This window comes from Epargyreus clarus, unplaced genomic scaffold (genome assembly GCF_041222505.1).
Source record: "Epargyreus clarus isolate Ecla_fem2 unplaced genomic scaffold, WU_Ecla_fem_2.2 ptg000026l, whole genome shotgun sequence".
Taxonomy (NCBI): Eukaryota; Metazoa; Arthropoda; class Insecta; order Lepidoptera; family Hesperiidae; genus Epargyreus; species Epargyreus clarus.
This window is the reverse complement of record NW_027332233.1, coordinates 7,634,011-7,658,991: the sequence shown is the minus strand read 5'-3', so window position 1 is coordinate 7,658,991 and position 24,981 is coordinate 7,634,011. Positions and strand designations below refer to the sequence as shown.

Here is a 24,981-nt window from a genome sequence, read left to right as displayed (position 1 = left end):
CCATATAAATAAAAAAAATGTTAAGGGTGAAGAACAATCCTTATCACTTACGGGTTGGAAAATTGGATAGAATATTTGAAACTGCGACGGTAGCGAAGTACGTCGAATCCAATGTGAAACATTCCAAAATCAACAACTGCTTACGAATTAAAAATTATTTAAAAACACCTTTTCCCATGGACTAAATTGTGAATCTAAACCATTCTCAAGTCCCCTTGAACACACACAACAAATTTCATCAAAATCAGCCCAGTCGTTTAGGAGGAGTTCAGTGACATACACACGCACATAAGAAATATATATATAAAGATTAGAACTGCCATTTTCGCTAAATATTGATGTTTTATGCATTAAATGAAAAGTCCTATATAACATTTTCATATTGGAACTTCTATCAAAGATCTTTTCCATTTCTACACTTTTCCTATTAATCAACTTTAGTTGTATATTTAGAAAGTATAGAAACCATTCTATACTGAGAGCCTTCTCAGTAAGGCTTTTCGTTCCTCATTTTTTCCTACAAACGTCAATTTTACTTCCGAGGCATTCCTGAAAACTGAACTTCTTTGCCTTATGCACTTACTCCAATATCTCAAACCTTTTTAAGATACCTATTTAAGTTTAAGTAACCTTAAAAAGTGCTACTTGAAAAATCATTTACGTATTAGGAAGTAGGCAAGTAAGTTAGAAACTAATGAAAGTTTGTTTGCAGGCGCTGGCGTCAAGATGGAGCACTTCCAGGCGGCGCTCGACCCTCGTAAGCAGGAGTTGCTGGAAGCTCGCTTTCTAGGCGCCAAGGTCAGTTCTATATAAAAATAGTTTATTTAGGATAAACCGAATGTACAGAATGTTGTCAGAAATGTCAGACTGTCCTGTTGAATACCCCCATATCGACTCCTACGTATAATATCGTAACCCACAAAAGTACCTTTTCATTTTTATTGCATAAATAACCTTATTTTAATGTGTTTTATCGACACAAGTAACGTTTTAAAGCGTATTAAATAAAATACATATACCAAATTTCATAGAGATACCTGAAGAAATGTAGATTTTATTCGCATTTTAGCACATTCGAAACTTTGTAACGCTCTCCTGTAAAGTTGTCAATTTTGTAGTTACAATATTATACGTAGGAGGGGACGATATGTATGATGTAGACTTTAAACGTGCGTCTATGATTAATATAATTTATTATTATAAAATTCGGTATGTATTTCATTCTCCTAGATATGACTTATGAATAAACAATTCGAAGTAATATATGATTGATAACCTTCCTACGTTTTCGCACGTAAGACTATTATTAGGCGTGTACGTAGGTATGTCTGTCCTTTGAACTATTGCATCTCTTGAACTGTAATATCCTATCGGGTAGAAATGTTCATAAAATGTTCTATTTTGGCTGCTTTCCAAATAAATATCGTAAAATAAAATAAAAGTAAAATGTATTTTATTAGGGTCTATGGTGGGCAATCATCAACAACCCATTAATGTCCCACTGCTGGGCACGGGTCTTCTCTCATAATGAGAAGGATTAGGCCACAGTCCACCGCGCTAGCCAAGTGCGTATTGGTAGACGTTACATACCTTTGAGACTGTTTAATGGTGGGCAAAATTCATTAAAACTGTCATTTTAACGCAATCTTTAGGAGCCGATATGACTGCAGACCTATTGTAGTTTCCACTGAATTCCTCTCAGGAATTGATCCACCTATCTTTTACTGTTTTTTATTCAATATTAGCATTGTATTTGTGATTAACCGCAAGGTACTATTTCACCTTAAGCACAGATATACATTTAGCATTGGCTACGTAATATCGTGTGATGTATGCAGACTATGTAGTGAGCATGGTAGTAAGGTGCTTCTAATTATTGTTACAATTGAGCAATCTCAGTAATTATTTAGATTTAAAAGTCATTATGTCCTTGGACGGCAGTTACTACTCTACACTTAAATGCTTATTTGATACTTCTTTGTAATAAGACACTGACTTTTATAGCCGTCTAAATGCTATATTACTATTTTTCTATAGAATATTACCGAATATGGATTCGTTTGAAATCGTAATATTTTCTATTCCACACTAAACGTGTAGTCATATCTTTATATACATTTAAATTCTTATATCGTTACATAATAACATGAAGATTAGACCGATGCGTCTTAACATAACAGCGTGTTTTAGAATTCATGAAAAAGATATACAGTTGTACTGGCCGGTAAAATGATCTTGATGAAGCTGATGAATAAGAAGTTGGTATTGGTTGGTTTAAAAATAACATATGCAACCTTTTATTTTTAACACGCTCACGACTAAGGAGCTGATCAAAGTATTACGTTTGACGAACACAAACTCACTTTCAATAGGTACATTGATTTTTGTTTTGTTGTTGTGGCAAATAAAAATGTCACGAGTTCATTAGATAACAGAATCAGCTTATGTCTTAGTAATGACATTAATCGCTGTATAATCAGGATTTTTCTTGAAAGCGTCCCATTAAATCGTTATAATGATAAATGAACGTACGAACGTGTATTGTGATATTGTCCAAGGGCTTACATTATGAGAGCGAGCGCAATGTTTTCGATCGGGCTCTTTTGTTCTGCGGCGCGCTTCCTGCGCTCCGCGTGTTGTTAGTTCAGTTTATCGGTAACGCGGAGACGTTGCTATGTATCATTGAGCTACGTCATCGACCTGGCTCACGCTTACGTGTACAAAAGAAAATGGCTGCGCGCCGTTTCAATTAATCGAAACGTGAGTCTTCCTATCGAATGAAATCGCGGTGGGCATCATTTGAATATATAATTTATTGCACCGTCCATTTATTTGTCTTTGTCGTGACTTCCACTTTGTTTGTTCCCCGTGTTTTTATTTATTTAAATGAAATAATTAGAAATATCGCCGGTTGAAATAAAGTGGTAATTAATGACAATGCAATTAGTGATTTATGTATGAGCGTGATGTTTTCACATCCGAAACAAACTTTGAATAGGAATTGAAGAAAGCGAGATTAAGTTTAACTCTGTGAATGTGACGCGATCAGAGGGGTACGGTGATCGGATTGGGCTTATCACGTGATCTCCGATAATGCAGCGGCTCCAGTTTACCCACCTCAGCCGCCGCAGCGCTCGTTCGCGTTCGTACTTAGCTGGCTAGCGATGCGCTCGTATACATATTTATACGCATACATTGTGGTCTCGGCCAAGTAAGTGATGTGGTAGATATGTAATTCCATTATGTGTCTCGCCTCCGTCCGCTCCCCCGGCCCCGCCTCTCTCCCGGACCCCCTCGCTCGTCCTGCACAAGCGTCATTTTGCCGCGCCGGGGCATCGGTTTTATACGTTGTTGTTTTGTTCTATTGATCATTCAAATGATCTAGTTTATCGATCACGTCCCATTTGTTGCTCACCGGAACGGTTTTCAGTGAGTAAATATATTGAGTTTATTTGAAGTATGCCATTCGGTCGACTATGCTTATAACTAAATATTAATTATTCTTTACGGTTCCTTCCACAATCGGCGTTCGGTCCATCACCATGAGACCAACTTACTCATTTCGTCAATCGACGACAAGATGGCGGACAGACATAAATAGTCCGACGGTAAATGTACGTTTGTAACATATCAACCTACAAACAGATTAGTGCTCTCTCTGCCTGACTGAACGCAATCGGACGTCAATGCGCCTACGTAGTTTTTATTTCAAATATTGATATTGATTTACCTTCGTGAAGACATGCTGTACTGTACTATTATGTATTGTTAGCAGATATTATTGTAGATAAGAATCACATATTATAATAATAATTATTCACCTTGATAAGTTGTTTTCCTAATCGATACTACGTACGTTGCAGTGGACTTTTAACGAGCAAAGTATTATAGTAGTTTATAAAATATATTATTTAGAGTTTATGCTCGCCGAGGGGCTTTCAATGATTTGGTTTACTGCAGCGCATTGATCGCGTGTTTACAGGTGAGCGCAGGGGAGATACTAGTAGAAACTCAACGAGTGCCTGATTTCAAGATGGTGAGTTGCATTCCTTCCATTCGATTTGGCATACTCGTTATATGTAGAATACCTATGTAGTTCAGAGTACGCACAGGTATGTGATTGATATAATTATGTGTTGTGTGGCAGTGGCGCTCGCCGACACTCGTACAGTGCGACAAACATTTGCATGATGGCATACGCTAATAATAGACTATTGTGGTGTAGGTAGGTGTCGTGGCACGCTTACAGCGCAGTCACCTTGACGTCGATTAGGCTTTCCTCCACAATATTATCGAGTGATATCGATTTACCAGACAATATTAGGCTTTACCGCGTTACAACTGTGCGCTTAGTTATTAAATTATATTCGAGTTTTATCCTTGAGATTGCATTATGTACGTACGCATATTCGAATGGTAGCCGGTGTACATTGCGAGGTATTTCGTTCGGCATCGCGTAACGTAAACATAACACGTTCCGCGAATAGAAATCTCAAAATAGCAAAATCCAATTAAACTGTTACTCTGCGTTTATATTTCATTTTAAATATTGAATTCGGTGTATTTAAATGAGGATCGTACGTATTAATTGAATTAACTTTAAATTATGCAAACGATCACTGCCAAGGTCGTTCACTCGTATGTAGTAAATTAAGAGCATTAAAACCCGAGTTATTTCAATTGCAAAGTTAGGATTGTGTCATTATAATGTAATAACGTTGAGATATGTGTGATAAGTTAATCAGTGGAGTATAGAAAAGTGTGCCGGTGCGGGCGGGCGGCCTCGCGGAACGTAGGCAGGCGCGCGGGGCCGCGGGGTCAGCGACACCGACCGCCGCCGGCACCGCGCCTGTCACCACTCGCTAGCCATCCCAATTATACTAAACTAACTCTCAGCTATTACACTTGTAACTGATCATTGTAACCATATCCATCCTTATCTAACACTAGCATCGTCGCCGATCATTTTGCAAATGCGACGTACCGAAACGCTACGAGTACCTGCCTACTGACTGACACTTGCTAATCTTGCCATGAGATTATGATTTTTATTAAACTTGAAATTATTTTGCATAACCTACGCTTTGTTAAATTCGGACAAAAAATAAAGTTACGTTTTGTTAAGTTATGGAATTTAATTTAAATTTGGAAATACAAATATAAATATTATTGTCAATTACTTGTATTACCTGTACAAAAGAATATTATCAAAGGAATTACTATAACCTGCTTTCTTTTATTGCAGTTAGTGTATATGTTATCTTAAGTAAAAAGTACATACAAATTTATAAGCGGAAATATTACATAAAGTTGTATCCACGCGAAAGTTTGTGCGAAATATCACTAACAATATATGCGTTCATACTTCATATAAGACTAACCGGTCGTTAGAATTTAGACGAGGACCGGGATGAACAACTTTACTCGTCTCTTACAACAGGCACGCTTTTGCGGCACTGAGAGAAAGAGAAGTAGGCACAGACACAGCGCAGTGTTCAGTCAGTCGGTTTGCACATTGAACGCGAAGGGAAATTATAACATGGCGCACACGGTCTCTCCCCGCCTCGACTACAACGTGCCGTCAAACCTCATTCCACTGCTTAGCCGCCCGGTTCCGCAGTTATTTTTACACAACCCGACCTTTCGCACCGGTCGTCACCGCACTTCAGCATAAATTATTCTACGCAAGTCACAAATCACATCAAAACAATTCTTCAACGCCGTTCACAATACAAAACACATCCGAGGGAGACGTTTCTGTTCGATGTTATCTTGTCTTCGTCGTAAATTCAATATCGTGTGTAAATTCGTGGCTATGAATAAAGTGTCGAACATGGCATACGGTGCGTCCACTCAGCACGGCTGCCGCGGAGGCAATGAACGCGGGGCTGAGACGGCGGCGGGCGGCGGGCGGCCCGTCATGCGTCAGCTGAGCGTCACGCCGCGACATTGCAAGGTCCGCCCGTATTGCCTCGCCTGACCCACTGCGCCCGGCACCGTGCGATGCCAGTGCCGGCGTTTGTGCAAATATCATTATTCCTTTATTAAATACACTCTAATATATGTTATATTTTAATAATAATTTAGATAAATACGGGGATATCAACAAGTAACGGGCGAACGGTGTTAAATAGAGCGTGTAAGACATTCGGACCGGTTTAGCGCGTCACGTCACTTGTTGTGAATGGAGCGCTGCGCATGCTCGCTAGTCGCTACGCTCGCTTAGGAAAGTGGCCAACTTTGCAATATAACTTTATTGCGATCATTAAATGTCTTGTTTTCAAAGGCAACGGGATAAATTCTTAATGTGGTCAGCCTTAAAAATATTAAATGTTCTTTTGGTTACCTGTTTTCATGATGACGCCACCACTTGTACAATTACAATACATAAGACGTTATACAAGTAGTTTAATGCTTATAAGCGTTCAATCATAATAATGGTTTCATAAATTTTAATTAATCACAGTCATTTCAGATTAAATACATACAATGCAAATATTATTATACTTATCTGAAGATGTAAAAAAACAAGTATCATCATAATGTCAGCTAAAGTGGCTAACTAAGAGAAGTAGTGTTTAGTCGAGCGACTGTAGTAAGAAGTCTTTAATGATATAAGACATTTAACGAACAGATAAATTAAAACAGTTTTCGTATTTATAGTGAATTTCCGGGATTAAAAATATGAACTCACTATTTGTTACTGACGCTCCCTTCGAATATTAATATAATTCCTGAGGGGTAGCAGTATACATATGTATCTGTGGTCGGTCACAGTTTAAACTTATCTGGTTGACTGCAGATGTCCCATGGACAGCAGGATACAGCAGTAGCCACTTACTAGCAGCTGGTATACATGCTCCTTTATTACCTCAATATTATGAACAAAGGTTTCTGACACCTAATACTTTGTAAAAATCTATTGTCATTTTGAAATTCAGTATGCCGATGACAAGGAAATAAAGATAGATTTCCGTGATGATCGACTGTTACGGCGGATTTTACAATTGTTTACTGTCTTTACATAAAAAAACAACATGGAAAATTCAAAGCAAGTCAATGCATGCATTCTTTACATATGCGACACACAGTAGGTACTTTGTGCGAATTGAGATTTATGAGAGGGAATATGAGCATTATTATCTCCTCTGACAGCCGATGTATTGTGTGTTACCGTGTTATTGTCTCTTTGTTATTAATATTTCCTGATACACGACGACAATAAACTCTTTACGTTGAAAGTATTATATCGGAGATATAGATAAAAAAAAATAGGAACGGGTGTTACAAACTTAGAATGTATTTATCACTTAATTTTGTAGTTATTTCTTAAGAAAACTTTATATATGAATGATTTGTAGACCTTGGCGGTTATCGCACAGAGCCCGATCTGGATATAAATGTTGTCTTGAAATCCTTGGACTTTCAAACAAATATTCATATGTGTATGTTTTATGTACTTTTTACTGCTACTGTTGTTTATCGATCTCCATTCTTTAAGTTAAGCAATGTTATACTATAGACAGTCATTGGAATATTTATTCACAACACACTTTAAATCTGGTCGGTCATTGAACCTCAAATCTAAATTCCTTATATTCCAACAAGGATACTAAAATTGTCTTACAATCAGGTCAGAATTTATCGATGTCACAGAGTAGAGTTGCCCTGGACTTTAGGGGTTAAAATATTTATTTATCATCTCAGGCTTAGCATCACAAATGAATATTTCGAACTGACACATCAAACTTTAAAAGTAAGGTTTTACTATCTGAACATTATTTTGTATAAGACAAACCTGATTGTTGAAACTGACTTCCAAAAAAAGAGAAGGTTCGATGTTTGACTGTGTTTATTTTATTTTTTTTGTTATACGTGTAGGTGTGTAACTGTGTACGTGTGAAAAGTTTTTGTTAGTAGGTAGCTGTTGAAAATAAAACGACCGTATTAGAAGCTCCCTCGGGAACGTTTATTCGAAAGCCTACGTCTGGGCATTTGAAAGCCATTTGATGAGGTTTATACTATTACACTGAAGAATCAAAGCTGTTATATTGTTATTTATTGCTTGTTAAAAAATAAATAAAAGAATGTGTTTAAGAATTCTGATGTAACGCTCCAGATTATCTTGATCGTAGCCCCCAGTCCCTGGACAATCTGCATCTGTATAGGTTGTAGAAACATAATTTTTGTTTTCTTGTATCGTTATGATATCATTTTTATAGATTCGTCAGAAATTAGTATGTCATAATTGTAACCGAAATTATTTAAATCACTCATCTCGTAGTAGAATGTTTTCAAACAACTTGTCGTTCTGTAATAAATAAATTGTTTGTTGTTGTTATTAATAATAAATTAATAACGAGAGTAAATATATGATTCATATAAAATTTGAAGTAAATTCTCTGATTATCCGTTAATACTTCTGAGAATTGTGAGCTCATTCTAGAATGTATTCATAATAACAATAATAATACCCTGTACGATTACTTATGTTTAGTAAAGTAAATTAAAATTGGTGGGAGCATATTATTTTTTTCGCTTTTTATATAAAATAAATTGATTTATGCCCAATTAAATAGTATTATTCGGCTCATAATTACAATCAGATATCGCTTTGTTTGGCAATTGCGGTTCAAGTTAAGCGAAGTGGAGAGATCACGGTTGTGTAATGAGGAGACGAGCAGGCACTAGGTACTCGTAGAAATAATCAATATTGCAGGCTCTGGTTCGAATCTCGTGGCGCCCCGTCGCCGCTGCACACTTGCGGCCAAAGTTGCGCCGGGCTCTGCCCCCCTTGCACCTCGCGCCCTACACACCCCTCGCACTAGAAAATTGGGTTAAACAGCACGCGGCTGAACACCGCACCGGAAGAGGGGATTTTGGGGTCCGCGGTACTGCGCTTCTACAATGAATGCGGGACAGAGATGTGACTGAGTATTGATTGTCTTCAACGAGACGAGCCGAGACGCAGTTTCCTGCGCCGCAGATATGCACACGCCCCAACCCCCGACACGGTGCTAGCTTTTACTTAGCCGTGTTAAAATATTGGAATTTGTGTTTGCCATTATTACAGCTTGATTGTACTGTTATTTTGCGATTATAGCTTTATCTATTTCATTTTTATAGATAGTTTAGGAAGCTTTAGGGTTTATTAAGATGGATAAGATGGACGCCATTACATAATTATGATAAGATGCGTGGCGAAGCTTTTATTATATGTGACACGCAGAGGAATCCAAGCTGGTCAACCTCTAATCAGGAAATGGTAGTGTAGGAATAGTAGTAGGAATGGAGCCTATTAGTGTAGAACGCGTATTTCAAATATGTATAACAAAAAGGACAGATTTCATGCAGGTAGATCAGTAATCCGTCATTGTTTCTCAAAATTAAGCACAAAATGAAACGGAACACCTTAACTCCACGTGGCGTTGTCAGTGACGCCCCTAGCGTGTTCTTGTGAAAAAATAAAGCCTGGCTCGAGGGGCGACGGGCGAGCAATTCATACGGAAGAACACCCTGAACATCAGATGATAAAAATAATTTTGGTGTAAGAAACGTACTTCCTTCTTTCTATAATCGTTTAAAAGTTCGGTTTTGATTTTCAATTTCCACCTTTCTAGAGGAAACAAAAGTTTGTAACGATAAATGGATAAACAGTTTTCATGAAATTTATAGGGGTTCACTCTTAAGAACATAATGCCTTAATAGGCATTATGTTAATGTTCCGAAGTGTAACTATAGGTCGATTGATGACGTTTAGTTCTTAAAATAGTTTCCTGCTATAAATCGCAATACATGCATAAACTATTTTAAGAAATATTTTAAAAATATTTTAAAAATAAATACGTTGGCGTGGTACCGAATACAACCTGCTTTAATTTTTTTAACCGACTTCAAAAAAGGAGGAGGTTACTCAATTCGACCGTACATATGCTTTTTTTTTGTCTACCTGTTTGTTAGTATGTAATGTGGTCTAATATTGGACTGTACGACCTATTATTTTATTAAATTAATAATATCAGAGTTATATATTATTAGATTAGAAAGGTATGGGGGTACGATTTAACTATCAAAAATCTATATTTGGCGGGCAAAGTTGCCCGGGAAAGATAGTTTTAATTATTTATTAATTTTATCTGAAGAAAAAAGTACATTATTTATTATGTAAAAAGTTATTGTTTGAGGACACCATATACTACATTTTGTTCGATGAGAACCCCTTACTCAAAACAGGATTAACATAAAAAATATAAGAACTATATTAGACACTTCAATTGTTTCATTCATAATTTATTTTTTTGGTACATTACACACCAGAGAAATTTAGAAGGGATGTTTTACGCGAGTGGTACTTTTAACTTGGCTTAGAATTGTAATCTGAGATGAAATGAGTTGGGCAGTTTAGTGAGGCGGGATGGGGGCGGGGTGTGATCAATAACAGCCGCAGAGTTCTTCAGCTCTAAATTGTTATCAAACGTTTCGTGAACCAGTAGGTAACACAGATGTATAACTGAGCTCGGATCGATCCTGCGACAATTCGCCATCCACATTTTAAAACGTATTACCGCTTAACAAACGCTTTACGTTTAATTGCCGTTTTAAATCCGGGTAATTAAAGTTTGTAAAACAACTTGGAGTGTTTATTCGCAACGTAGCAGTTTGCGCTAGACGCTTTAGTCTTTATGTGCGTGTCCATGTATGTACGCGCTATATGCATGTATCTACCTACATATTATGTTGCCAGCTCGCTAACTTTCCATTCGCCTGATGCTAGGTGCGCTAAAAATAGACACAACAATAAGCACTGCGCAGTCAAATCATTGGTAGATTCAAAGATCGTGTTAACATTTTACACACTTATAACTTTTTATAACGCCCGACGCTTCAAATGCCCCAAATGGCATAATATTGGATCGCTTTTGGAGTGTAAATAGACAACTCCTAACAATCTGCCTGTTATCAGGAAATTACGTCAGTTAGCCTTGTCGGAAATATGTGAGACTTGAATATTATTTTAACTCGTGTCTTCGTCACGTGGTCTATTATTTTCCTTATCGTTAATTTGATTCAATCGAAATGCGCTGTTCTTTTGTTGCTAGTTTAGTAATGGTAAGGAGGTGGTAGCTTGGAATGGGCGAGGAGGGGGCAGGAGGCACCGGAGGGAGTTCAGAGCGGCAACGTTACGACGATAATGCTAATATGCTCGTTTGATATGTTTCACCGACCATGTTGTGTTGTCTGAATGTGACTCATTGAGTGTACTTTATTTATAGGGCATTATGGTTTTTATTCGCAATTATAATGCACTTCGCAACGGTTGCTATCAATAACCGAACAATAAACTTCAATATTTTATTTTCAGTCGTAATTGATTAGAACAATAATTTATTTCGTCACTACACATTCCGGACAATGTTATGCTGTAACATTTAGTAAGAACGTGTTAAGTGATAATGTTGTTGAGCCTCTACTGTCACTAGAATATCGGTGTAATAACGCTCCGAACAAATGCGCTACCCTCTTGAACATATTTTTTTGCGATATCGATTTAGATTTTGTAGGTTGGCTATCTATCTGTACTTGTGGCGTTTATCAGCCAACCGTGCTGCAAAATTGTAAAACAAGTACATACTTGCTTGTACTCACGTTTTTTACCTTTTAACGACTAAGCTAAGAATACATTTGCATTAGTGTATTTGTGACCTTTAAAATTTGTAAAACTGAATGCAAAGTAAAATATTAAACAGAACTTTTTTTGGTAAATATTTATTAGAACTTTAATAAGGCATTAAGTCAGTCCTTATTTAGTCAGTTTATCTGAATGGAAATATTTTTACGTGAGTATACCCTAATTATGCAATTGTATAGTATTTGTGGTGACATAAATCCCGTTTCTTAAATTGTTTTACACAAGCTAGACCAATACTATGTTGAGGACTGACTCCCAAGTCATGTACCTATAAAATATTCAGTGTTGGCTTGCGTATACAAGTTTATCGCTCGCGGCTCGGCCGAATACGTACCTATATATTTAGGTACTTACACGAGTACACCTACCTATCTGTGTTTATGTTGGTACATCGCGGCACAGACGCCTACGTAACACGTCCAGTAAGCAGTTTGTTGTGGGGCACGAGCGCCGATATCACGTACTCGTTCGCCGCAGGTCGGTGGCACTCCGCCCGCCACCCGCCGTTGCCACCGCACCTCGTTGCGGGAATAATCGGTCAAGTCGATTTCATACATACCCGGCCTGTAGGTACTTTCAATTAACGGTGAACGATTTAGCTTACTGTTCATTTTTAACGATATAAACATAAGCAAAGCGATCGATTCCTATCCGACGATGCTATTTCTATATTTGTCTATTTGTGCAATATTTACGCCGACCACGACCACAAATCACGGGCTGTTGACCTGCCGGAAACTATACTACGAATGCTAACTTAAACCTTTCACGTCGATCTTGCGAAATCGGTTTGTATTGAGTTGTCGATTTATCGAAGAATCGCGTACCCAACCTTTTCTAATTTTCAAAAACAATGCTTTCGGCCTTGTATCCTTGTAAAATGGCGCCTCGCCCGTCGTTATTATTATTATTACATTCGGAGCAAACTTCGTGACGATCTCCATTCTCCACTCCCCCCGCGTTTACCGCTCCCCGCGGATGCGTATCCGATTGTCGCGAGTCGCGGCTGGAGTTTACAACTTGTCAAACTTGTTAGGTTATACGAATAATTGAAGTAAAAAACCTATTAAAATGTATAATAAACATCGGTTACTTGTAGATTAGTGCGTGAGTAAAGTGAGAATAGTGCTAAAATTAGTGGTAATGCAAGTAAAATTGAAATGAAGTGGGCGAGTCATATGTAAAGACGCCATCTTTCTTTACAGATGTCAGCTGGGTCACAAATTCAGATGGCACCACAAACTACTGTCAACACGGGGCAGCCACTACATAATCAGGACTCCAATATGAGCACAGGTAAATTGTGATTTGGTGATAAAAGTGATATTAAACGTCGCGAAGTGATCAGTGATGTCGAGTGTTTACTTTGCGTTGCGCCGAGATGCCGAGGTTAACCTTATTTACGGACTAGATAGAACTCAAAACTTGTGTGTAAAACTGCCATCAAAAGGACTGTGACGTCACATTATTGTGTACGATGCCGGATAGGAACTGTGAAAGTGCCATTTATTCTTCTGTGAACGGAGCATATTATGTGACACTATGCATTACTATAACAGTGGGACTAGCGTTAACCACATCGGCCTGCTCAGCTCTGTAACAAAAAGTGAGTTAGTAACTTTTTAATAAGTGCAGCTTGTACCTAGCCCTGGCCCTGTTTATTCTTACCTATAAAATGTGAAGTAAAAGGCATTAGATAGTGAATTGATTACGATAAAAAAGATACCAACGTATGTAGTAGTTTCAAACTATAAATTGATGAAAACAATGTGTATAAATTCTCTTACATATACATTATTATGATCTAGAAGTATATAAGTAATATTGTCATTGCAGGGTCTTCGCATAGTGATAAAGAAGTTGATGCTTTAACGCCAGAGAAGTCTGCAGCTATGCGAGGTGCCAGTGCTGTTCCCGGGAGCGCCCTTGTGCCACCTAGTGGTGCCACACCTACTATTACTGTGACTGATAGAAAAAGAAAACGGAAAGGTAATTAGTTAATTATCATTAAATAATAATTATATTATGGTGGTTATATAGTAAGTGATTTAAATGTAGATTGTGATGTAGTGAAATGTTTTTAATTTCTCAATTATAATGAATTTCATTTGTGGCAAGTGAATGAATTATAGGGAAAGTCAATTAAAATTCACTATGTGATTGACTTATCATGTAAAATTTATTCTCTCGTCTTTTAACTTAAAGAAATATTTGTTGCATTGGTCCCCTTAGTGGTTAAATACCAGGCCACGAATTCAGTATTGTAGTTATATTTCTGACATGTTTGGACTATAATTATGTTATTATAGATGGTAATTACAAAAAAGGGAGTAGTATTGTGAGCCCCATATATTTGACAAAAATTAATTTTAAGTATTTGTTATGTGATTTCCAGGTGAAGAAGGCATAGGCGGTGGTGGAGGAGGTGGCGGTAAGCAGCGGCATAACTCCTCAGATAAAAATATAAGGGAATACTTTTGTAAGCACCCATCATCCAGCCCTGTCCGGCACACTGGAGCCAAATCTCCTTCTCCCCAAGGCGCTAATTATCCTATGGTAAGTAACTATCATTTTTTTTATGAATACTTTCGTTTAACACCAGCAGTGACACTGCCAAATTGTTTTGTTCCTAATAACAGCAGCGTTAAGCAGTCCTGCATTGAAGGTTGTAACTGTAAGGGAGACATACTTAACCGAGGTGTGTTGATTTAGCCCTGAGGGGTAGCAACACATCTGTGTCCATTTTAGGAAGGAGTCTAATCTTATCTGGGGTTATCTATAAATGTTCATAGGTGGCAGTAGTCACTTACCATCGCACTTGGATTGCATGTTTGATGCCTACTTCTATTTATTAAAAAATGACATAGTAAAGAATAGTATATGGTTATACTTATTCTACCTCAAATAGAAGAGGAGTCCACTTTTATACTTTGTAATGGTTGATCACTAAATTGTTGCTACTGAGCTCAATTTAAATGTTTACAGAACCTATATCAAGCCGGATGAATATAGTTAGTGCAACCATTGATGCTCTATATTACAAATATGGGTGCCAGAGATTCTTATGCAGTTACACTATGTCCACAGAGTTTGTTGGGATTTTTAACTTGAGATTTAAATTATATTTTAAGCAACCTTTAACATTACCAATTTGTCATTTCAGTATTTAATTGATCAAGTTCTAGCATCAATTGAATTACCTCTATTCATGCTCAAGGTTTTATATAACACTTTTTTTATATGTTTACCAGTAAATTTTATTCCATTGTAGTGTTGTGACCAGCTTAATAATTTTAATTATTCTAATAAAATATACATTATGTGGGTACGTATTAATAATAATGTTGCATTTTTTTTTCTTAGTACCCACCGTCACCATCAAGCCTATTGCCTTCGGGAGATGTCTTTTTACGTTCCGCCTCTCAACCACGACCTCATACTTCTGTTAAACAGGTATGAATATCCTAAAAGGATTGTGCATTAGTCCTTGTAAAATACCAACGCACAATGTGCCGCATGTATCATGTTACTTTTGTCTCCAGATTCAAACAGAACTGACATGTCAGAGGATACAAGAGTTAGAAACTCAAGCATCTTCTGATTTAGAAGTAAGGAATAATAGAATAGAAGAATTAACACGGACTAATGAAGAATTGAAACATCAAGTTCAAGCACAGTGCAAGGTGCATATGCATTTTCGTAACATTTTGTTTTTGTACATATATTTGTTTTTTTTTTGTAATTTATGATCATATTAATGTACTAATATATGTATGTTATTTTCTTACCAGGTAATAGACCAACATAAATCACACATTAATAAGTGTATAGAAGTTGTGAAGAAATTATTAAATGAAAAAAGTACTATTGAAAAAAAGGAAGCGAGACAGAGGTGTATGCAAAATAGGCTTAGGCTCGGTCAGTTTGTCACCCAACGTGTTGGTGCTACCTTTCAAGAGAATTGGACTGATGGATATGCATTTCAAGAACTGACGAGGTAAGTAAAAAGAAATATTTCAACTAATAAAATTCAACAATCAAAAATTAGTACAAATGGCATTTTCAGTATGCAAAAGTATAATGGTGGAAGAATGTCTAAAATCTTAAATGTGGTAGAACTAACCTGATTTGACTGGGGAGGTACCACTGCCACACTTATTTGTAGAGCAAAGCTGTTCTTGCTGTTGGTGTAAATGAGGCAACCAATTTAGTTTTCAGGAATGGCAATGAGTCTATGTTATGGGGATATGACTTCAATCAATCTTAAATACAAATGAAATTTGGATTATGTAATACTTTTACATTACCTTTCATTCCATTACTTTTCCAGCGAACACCATATCGACGGCAGCAAATAACAAACTGCTATCTACAAGTTGTACAGTTGTACATTTTGTAGATAGCCGTTTGTTCTTTGCATCCATCTATATTCACTTTGTTTTCGTTCTGACCGTCCACTCATTTCCTTAGGCGGCAAGAAGAGATCACAGCGGAGAAGGAGGAGATAGACCGTCAGAAGAAGCAGCTGTTCAAGAAGCGGCCGTCGAACAACGAGGGCGGCGGCGGGCGCGGCAAGCGCACGTCGAGCGTGTCCGCGCCCGCCACGCCGCAGCCGCAGCCGCTGCACAACGGCACCGACGCCCCGACCTTCCTCAAGCCCGACCCGCTGCCCAGCATGACCGGCCAGGAGTACTACGAGGCGGATGAGATACTCAAGGTTAGGCTCATGGTGATTATTTTTTTATGCTTTTAACATAATTCTAGTATGTACTAACTTAGTTTGTACGATTAGGTCAATTAAGATTTAACCGTCAATTGTTTAAAGGTAGACTTCTGAGTGGCGACTGTTCTGTGACTACATTACCACAACTATTTCGATCTTCAACAGTAACTGTAGTGAGGTGCTGTTACTTGACCCATCTGTAATCAATTTATGTTAGGATTCCTGTTCTAAGGTGTGGTGGGCTGCTGTGACCACTCATCATCCACTGAATCTTGTCTTGTACCATATAAAATGGACTGTGTATGTTTGTGTTCAAATTTAAAGAGTGTGGTTCTATAATTGGTTTCAATTTAAGGTTATGTTACAATATACAAGACATGGGTTAGAATGAGGTAATTTTTTATGCAAAAAAACCATTAATAATAAACATGAAACTAAATCGAATGAAAAGGATAACTTTATGCATCTAATAAGCATCAAAACAGTAAAAAATATGTGTACATACAATTTGTGCTATAGAACCAGCTTGGAGTTACTCTTCCCATTCAATATTCAATCATCTCATCATCATAATTAATTCATATTGATGATTACTATTTTTCACATGGTTACATTCAAATTACATACTTATATGTACATAAACTATTTACAGTTAAGGCAAATGGCACTAAAAAAAGAAGATGCAGATTTGCAGCTAGAGATGGAAAAGTTAGAAAGAGAAAGAAATCTACATATAAGAGAACTAAAACGGATACACAATGAAGACCAGAGCCGGTTTTCACAGCATCCTGTACTCTCTGAGAGGTGAGATATATCTACAATAACAAATACTTATTATAGACTAAACATAACAATGTAAACATCCAAGTGGCTAAGCGTTATAAAAAAAGGGTAAATATTGTTGATTGATTTTTCTATTTTTCATGTACTATTATTATGTATTTTGCATGTATTGCTGATATATTGTAACTTAAATCATTCTTAACCAAACTGCAACAAAACGCAGTCTAATTACGGACTATGATTGGTTTATAAACTACACATAATTATAGTCTAAATAAATGCCATTCATGCGAAAAACTACAAGATATTTTAAGCTCAAAATAGTATACTTTTGTATTACATTCGAACTATATGGGAACAATATATAAATTGGCAGTACATTTTACTTTTTTTCAGATATTTGTTACTAATGCTACTAGGCAAGGGTGGCTTTAGCGAAGTGCACAAGGCTTTTGACTTGCGAGAACAACGGTATACCGCCTGCAAGGTCCACCAACTAAACAAAGACTGGAAGGAAGACAAGAAGGCCAACTATATCAAGTGAGTCTGTATACGAGTGATGGAACTTTTGTACATTTTATTAAATTTTATTTACACTGAACAGAGAGGTAGTATGTGTGTATGTGTGCATGTGTGTGTGTGTGAGCGTGCGTGTGTACGTGTATGTGTTTATTTGGACAACCAATATTGGTAGTTTTGTCGCCTGTTTTATTATACAACCTATTCCCTCTGATTGGCGGTTGTGATAAGCTTTCAGGTACATGCATTAATATATAAAATCATTGGTCTATGTGCAGTTTGTTTGTTTGTTTATGTGTGTGTGTGTGTATTTGTGCAATATCATATTTAGATAGTGATAGTAAATTTGTAATTATTAGCGACAAAGTTAATTAGTGCTTTCTAATGAGTTATTCATATTGAATGTATAATTTCAAAGATATGTTTCGTTAATTCCAGACACGCACTACGGGAATATAATATTCATAAGGCTTTAGATCACCCGCGAATCGTGAAACTTTACGACGTATTTGAAATAGATGGAAACTCCTTTTGTACAGTTCTCGAATATTGCAATGGTCATGATCTCGATTTCTATCTCAAACAGGTAACAAATGGCTCATATTTATTATAATTTAGTTGTATTATTTATTTATTTCTACTATATCATTTAGTGTGTAATATACGATGTAATGCGATATGTGATTTTGTCATGTATAATAATTATAGATTAATCTTACAGTAATCTTGTTATTCATATTAATCTGTAGATTATGAATGTACAAGTACAGTAATTAAGTATTGTATGTTTTACAAATTCTTCTGATTTTATTTCTAATTTCAATGGTCAGTCCTTCAATAATACATGTCATAACTTTTATTTAATCACTACAAAATATATTTGTCAGAATTTGATCCTTACAAGCGACACTATCAGATAGTAGAATAATATAGAGGGTAGATATTTTAAAATACGAATGATGCAGTTTTAGTTTTTATCGAAATCGGCCTCGTAACTCCTTTCAGCACTTTTCGCTAATCCTTATAGGTTCGGATTTGGTCCTGAAGGCCGGAAAAAAATAATCCTGTATAATAATATTTTTTATTTTTATAAATACCCCATTATTTACGTCTATTTTCACTACATTACAGCATAAGACTATTCCGGAGCGCGAGGCACGTTCTATAGTGATGCAAGTGGTGTCTGCACTGAAGTATTTAAATGAAATTAAACCACCGGTGATCCATTACGACCTAAAGCCTGGCAACATCCTGCTGACTGAGGGCAATGTGTGCGGGGAGATCAAGATCACGGACTTCGGTCTGTCCAAGGTGATGGACGAGGAAAATTACAACCCCGACCACGGCATGGATCTCACCAGCCAAGGTGCAGGCACTTACTGGTGAGTCATTACGATTTATTTTTAATATTTTCCAAACTTTTGTAAGTTACGCCATCGGAATTAGGTAAATGCCAAAACCTGGGCAATGCCCATGAGTGATAACTACGAACAATTCACTCAAAGTGTATTTCCCGCTATAAAGATATTAAGATTTAGCTATTTTTGTGACTGTGACCATGCATATATATTAATTTTATCTTGGTCATTATTAGCCTATTAGCAAGCACTTAACAGATGTTAAGTGGAAAAAGAGATTATTGAACTACAAAAACAAAAATAAAATTGCAAGCCTTCAAATAAGTAAAAATCGAGCACACATACTTTTCCATTTAGGCTATTTTTGAATAGATCTTCATAAATTATGTAGTTTCCATAATTATCCTAGGTTTCATTACAATATAGCCTCATCTTTAAAATACCTTAGTGGTTTTATTTATCTTTACAAATAGGGACATGGATCTGTTCTTTTACAATACTATTTCTTAGTCACCTATCTTATATAAATAACTCTCTTATCATTTATTTCCTATTGGGCCATTGTAAGAACTCTCAATATTTAATCTTTATCTAGAGCTGTGAATCATTTTTGCATTGTTATTACCTTAGTAGATTTCCAGTGAATATCGATTTCCAATGAATTAAAATAGATTATGACAAATATATTTTTAGGCAAAATATTTTAAGTAAAGCAAGCATGATGTTCAACTCTGCTTGATGTTATGTAGTTTCTGCAACCTATGGATACAGTAGAGTTCCACAACCTGTTTAATTTGTACAACATTGATCAACATCAGTCATTTGTTTGTAAGCTGTTAGCAATGGCGGACTAAGCTCCTCGGAGGCCCAGAGCGGAAAGTTGAATGAGGCTCCCAGTCTAAAAAATTTGATTTAATTTTACGAGCTTTCACATTGCGATTGTTTGGTCCTGACTAGTTTTTTTTATAGTTGACGAGTTCTTCTTCGGAAGGGTTGGCAACTGTGTTTGGAGCCCCCCCTGGCCCAGAGACCTGGGGCGGACCGCCCATGCCGCAATTATGCTGAGCGCATACACACGTTTCTTGGTTAGGTTTCCTGATCAGGATTTCGGATTCGTATTTCCGTGAGCCTTCCGCAGACATTCGGTTTTTTGTATTAAGATTTTACCACCACTACTCTGAGTGACGCTTTCGTGAAAGCACGTCAACATGGACGACGATGAACTAACAGTAATTGCCTTATTACTGTCGCTCAACAAGAAAAAAAAGAAGCGTCGATATTGGTTACACCCATTAAATACGCACATTATAATACGCGCAGGATGAATGAGAGTCAGTTTTATCTTATAAGAGCAAAATTGCGAGCAGATCCAGAAGCATTCTTCAAGTATTGGATATTTAATTTAATAATTAAGATTCATTTAAGTGTATATATATATATACTTAAATTAATCTTAATTGAAAAATTGAAGGCCCGTTTGAAAAATTCACCCTATATACAGGTTGAATTTTTCAAACGGGCCTATAAAATATACTACAATCCGAAACTATAAAGATTAGCGAAAAACGCTGAAAGGAGACGCTGAAACGAGGCCAATTTTAATAAAAACTAAAGCTGCATCATTACTTTTTTAAAATAACTTTTTCCTTAGCCGGGAATCGAACGAGTTCATTTTGAAAAAAAAATACACCCTCTATATTATTCCACTATCTGATAGTGTTGCTTATAAGGATTAAAATATATATATATATATAATATATATATTTTAATCCTTATAAGTATATATAATATATTATATATAACTTTTCTTGATAAGTAGAACCAAACAAACAGACACACGTCCACTCAGCGCAGCGCGGGCGCTGTACTATAATTACGAATTTTCGTACGAATATACGAACGCACGATATATTTCCGAACCGAACGTCGGGTTTTTTTCCATTCGGAAAACGGATGGCGAAAATAGCATTCAGGTTCCCGAATCCGGAAACGTAACACGGAAATCGAATGTATGCGGCCAGCTTTATTCCGTCAGTGCTTCTCCCCGATAAAGACAAATAAATAGCTTCGACAATATACTTTTGTAATATTTTAAAAATAATAACATTATATTATGATTTGTTTGAGAAACAAAATTGCATAAATTGGAGGAGGCCAATACCCAACAATGGGGTTCCTATAATATAAATGAAAATTTACATTAACAATTATAATAAGAGTTACTACTAACATAGAGTTAAGAAAATACAAAATAATTGCAACTGTTACAATCTAGGTTTATAGGAAAAATAAAAGGCTTTTTTCCATTTATTTATTTATTATTATTATTATTTGTTCCTTAGGTACTTGCCACCGGAGTGCTTTGTAGTAGGCAAGAACCCGCCAAAGATCAGTAGTAAGGTGGACGTGTGGAGCGTGGGCGTAATCTTCTATCAGTGTCTGTACGGCAAGAAGCCCTTTGGTCACAACCAGAGTCAGGCCACCATACTAGAGGAGAACACCATCCTGAAGGCGACTGAGGTTCAGTTCGCCAACAAGCCAACAGTCAGTAATGAGGCTAAGGTATGTTATTATATGTCAATAATCTGTTATTTTTAATTTTCATTTATTGGCGAATGGTGGAAGAAATTACTTTATGTCGTATGATTATTAATGTTCCATGGTTGGATGTGGATCTCTTCCCATAAATTATTATGTGTAACGTGTGTTTAGACTGAGATTACTTGTTATATGATTACTTGTCTTATTTTGTAAATTAACTTAAGGCTGAGTAGTCACAGTATTTATGTTCCAGAAAAAGAGAAAGGATAACTCTTTTTAAGCACCTTAAGCGTAATCGTTAATTACAGTCAGGAGATATTTGTATTATGTTAAAATAATTTACCAGAAAATTGTGGTTTAAAACTATATCCATATTATATAGCCAAAATTAATATTGTCTAACTAGACAATATTAATTATCAAAGGTATCAAACAGTTGTGTATGGGACCTGGCATACCTTGGATATTACTCTTAATGTCAAAAACAACAACAGGAAGGTTATAAAGTTATAATAATATGTCCTTGATATTTTATGCTCTTTTCTAATGTGATTAATTGAAATTAAATACATGTAATGGCTTTCTCTTGGTAAGTATAGAGCTTAGTGATGGTTTATTTCGCTAATGATTCTGTTAATGCTGTGCATTCTTATTGATTACACCCTCTTTTTCGTGTAATAGGATTATTGTGGAAGGATAATAGGGCTTGTTTCATTTAGAAGGTTTCAAGTTGAATGTGATATATAGTGGGAAAATTTGAAAGGCTACTTTTGTGCAATGAATTTTTAGGAGCCCAACTATAATAGTATCTAGATTGTTTTTATTGTATAAATTACCTTTTGTATTTTTGTATGAGCTTAATGCCCTTTCGTATAACAGCTGTCATGAAATATATAGACTTTATATCTGGTAGCCAAAAGCAGAATATTGATAAATTTTCCATGTCATTCATCATCATCATTATTATCAACTCACACTCACGGCTGTGCATGGGTCTCCTCTAAGAACGAGGAGGATTAGGCCATAGTCCACAGCTCTGGCCAAGTGCGTATTGGCAGACTTCACATACCTTTGGAAACTTTTTTTTTAAAGATTTCATAGGTATGCAGGTATGCAAGGGATAAGAACGAGGAGGATTAGGCCATAGTCCACAGCTCTGGCCAAGTGCGTATTGGCAGACTTCACATACCTTTGGAGACTTTTTTTTAAAGATTTCATAGGTATGCAGGTATGCAAGGGATGATTACTTTCTAATACGCATATAACTTTGAAATAATCAGAGGTGCGTGCCTGGGATTTGAACCTCGGCCCCTTAATCTATAGGCCGAGTTTATTGACCACTAGGGTAATACTGCTTTTTATATGTATTTACATTCGTATCCAAGGTTTTTGACTTCGTAGATCAGCCAACGTGTACTGTGATGTATAAGATGTTATTTTTCAACCGCTCTGTTAGCTCGCGTTCGCCCCAACGGCCTAGAGTACAGGATTAACGTTGTCGGTGTAACGTTGCAGAGTTTCATCCGCGCGTGCCTGGCGTACCGCAAGGAGGAGCGCATCGACGTGTTCGGGCTGGCGCGGCACGAGTACCTGCAGCCGCCGACGCCGAAGCCGCGCGGCGCGGGCGGCGGCGCGGGCGCGGGCGCGCCGGCCGCCGCGCCGCCCGCCTTCAGCGCGAACATGTTCGGCGCGGGCTCGTCGTCCTAGCCGCGCCGCCGCCGCCCGCGCGCCGCCGCCGCGCAGTGACGCTCGCGCCCGGGCGGCCGGCCGCCCCAAGGCCGTTCGTTGTGTCTCGGACACACATTTTTTAGTTTTCGAACTTTGTCGGTTGATATCCAGAGTTGTAAAATGACTAAATATCGTTTACGGATAAATTGTTTAAGAATTATGCTTACTGTTGACTGTATTTATTGAGCAGGTGATAATATGTGATTCTCCATTTATGAATGGTTTTATCCTTTTGTCACTAGAGAAGATCCTGGGACTATCCCTTGCATATTATATAAGTTATCCCTATTAAAAAAGTTAAAAATAAAGCTGTTTTTCTTTGCCGCTCATTATTTCATTACCCTCTTCTACGGCGACCCTTTTATACTTGAAGTTGCATACAAAACTTATCATAATTATTAGAGCCATGCATTTATCGAAAATGAATGTTACAAAGAATCTTCATTAAAGTTTCTTTAATTCGTTACAATAATATAACCTTTATAATAATGGCTTCCGCATTGCTATTTTGGTAAATCATCGAAATTAGTGTTATTTTACTTCTGCGTTGGAGTAATTATGTGCTTCAATCAAATTAACGATAGTAAAGAACCGTGTTTTAGGGGTTTTTTAACGAAGGTTTATCTGCATGTCGTTTGCATGCGTCTCACCCACATGTTTGAGATAATCACTTGCTAATAAAGTACAGACTACGATACTGTATGTGAGTTAACCCGCTTCAGTGGAAGAGAGGCCCCGCACATAACGTTCCGTTTTCTGAACAATACCCCTTAAGTTAGCACAAAAAGACAGTTTGTTACTTAAATACTGTAAAATAGATTTTAGAATGTGTTTAGAATCTGTTATCATATATCCATTACTGTTTTGCTAAGCACGGTATCAGAATCGGAAGATTTTGGTTTGACCCTGCCTTACTTCCCATGCTAGTGGCGATAGCAGACTGTTTCAATATTAGTATTTAATTTAATTATTAAGCTTTACTTATTTAACAATGTAATAAGTACCTGCCCAATTTATATTGTTCCTAATTATATCTTAGAAAAATTACACGTACTACTCAAAGCTCGCATTTTATTTATTGACGAGTACCCTTCTACGGTTCCTTTAGTATGCAAACCAAAAACTACGCTTCATCCCATCGACGTATAGCAATTTTGATGAAAGCATGGCAGATAGCGTAGGTTTAAAAACGAAGAATTTATAGTAATTTGGGTAATAAATTTCATTATTAAAAGATAATTTTATTCAAAGTACTTAAAGTTAGTAACTTAGTAAGCTTTTAAACTTAATTTTATGGAAGGGTTAAAGGTTTTAAAATGATATACTCGCAAGCAAGTAGTATTTGTACTGATTTCCGATCGAACTTAATGGTTTTAGTAATACGGGTAGCAATCGAACACGCAGGTTTATCTCAAGTTGTAAAAAACGTTGCGAGTTCCATTTGAAATCTGAACACGATTTCATATTATTTCTGTGTGACTTATCACACTTTAAATCAGACATACTGTTGAAAGATGTAGTGTAATGTAAATATAGAAGGGCTACTATGGTTTGAATGCAGTACCGCCCACATTCATTTGTAGCGTGAAGTAGTTTTTGCGTTTCGGTGGAAAAGTGTGGATGCTGGTTGACTTATATCG

At 36.8% G+C, this 24,981-nt stretch overlaps 1 protein-coding gene across 12 annotated transcripts in view; it reads left to right on the top strand.

The window, feature by feature from the left end:
• The window catches only part of Tlk (Tousled-like kinase), a 40,051-nt gene extending 16,386 nt beyond the window's left edge, over nt 1-23,665 (top strand). For 3 of the 12 annotated variants that reach the window (XM_073088143.1, XM_073088144.1, XM_073088142.1), the window contains 14 exons: nt 713-798; nt 12,895-12,985; nt 13,526-13,678; nt 14,085-14,245; nt 15,053-15,142; nt 15,232-15,372; nt 15,481-15,686; nt 16,160-16,418; nt 17,065-17,216; nt 17,592-17,735; nt 18,153-18,300; nt 18,846-19,096; nt 21,415-21,634; nt 23,129-23,665. In XM_073088143.1, coding sequence (XP_072944244.1) covers nt 713-798; nt 12,895-12,985; nt 13,526-13,678; nt 14,085-14,245; nt 15,053-15,142; nt 15,232-15,372; nt 15,481-15,686; nt 16,160-16,418; nt 17,065-17,216; nt 17,592-17,735; nt 18,153-18,300; nt 18,846-19,096; nt 21,415-21,634; nt 23,129-23,320 — 2,294 coding nt within the window. In that variant the 3' untranslated portion in view covers nt 23,321-23,665. The other 9 variants (XM_073088141.1, XM_073088136.1, XM_073088137.1 and 6 more) reach the window with 8 other exon arrangements.
• The last annotated feature ends 1,316 nt before the right edge of the window (nt 23,666-24,981 follow it).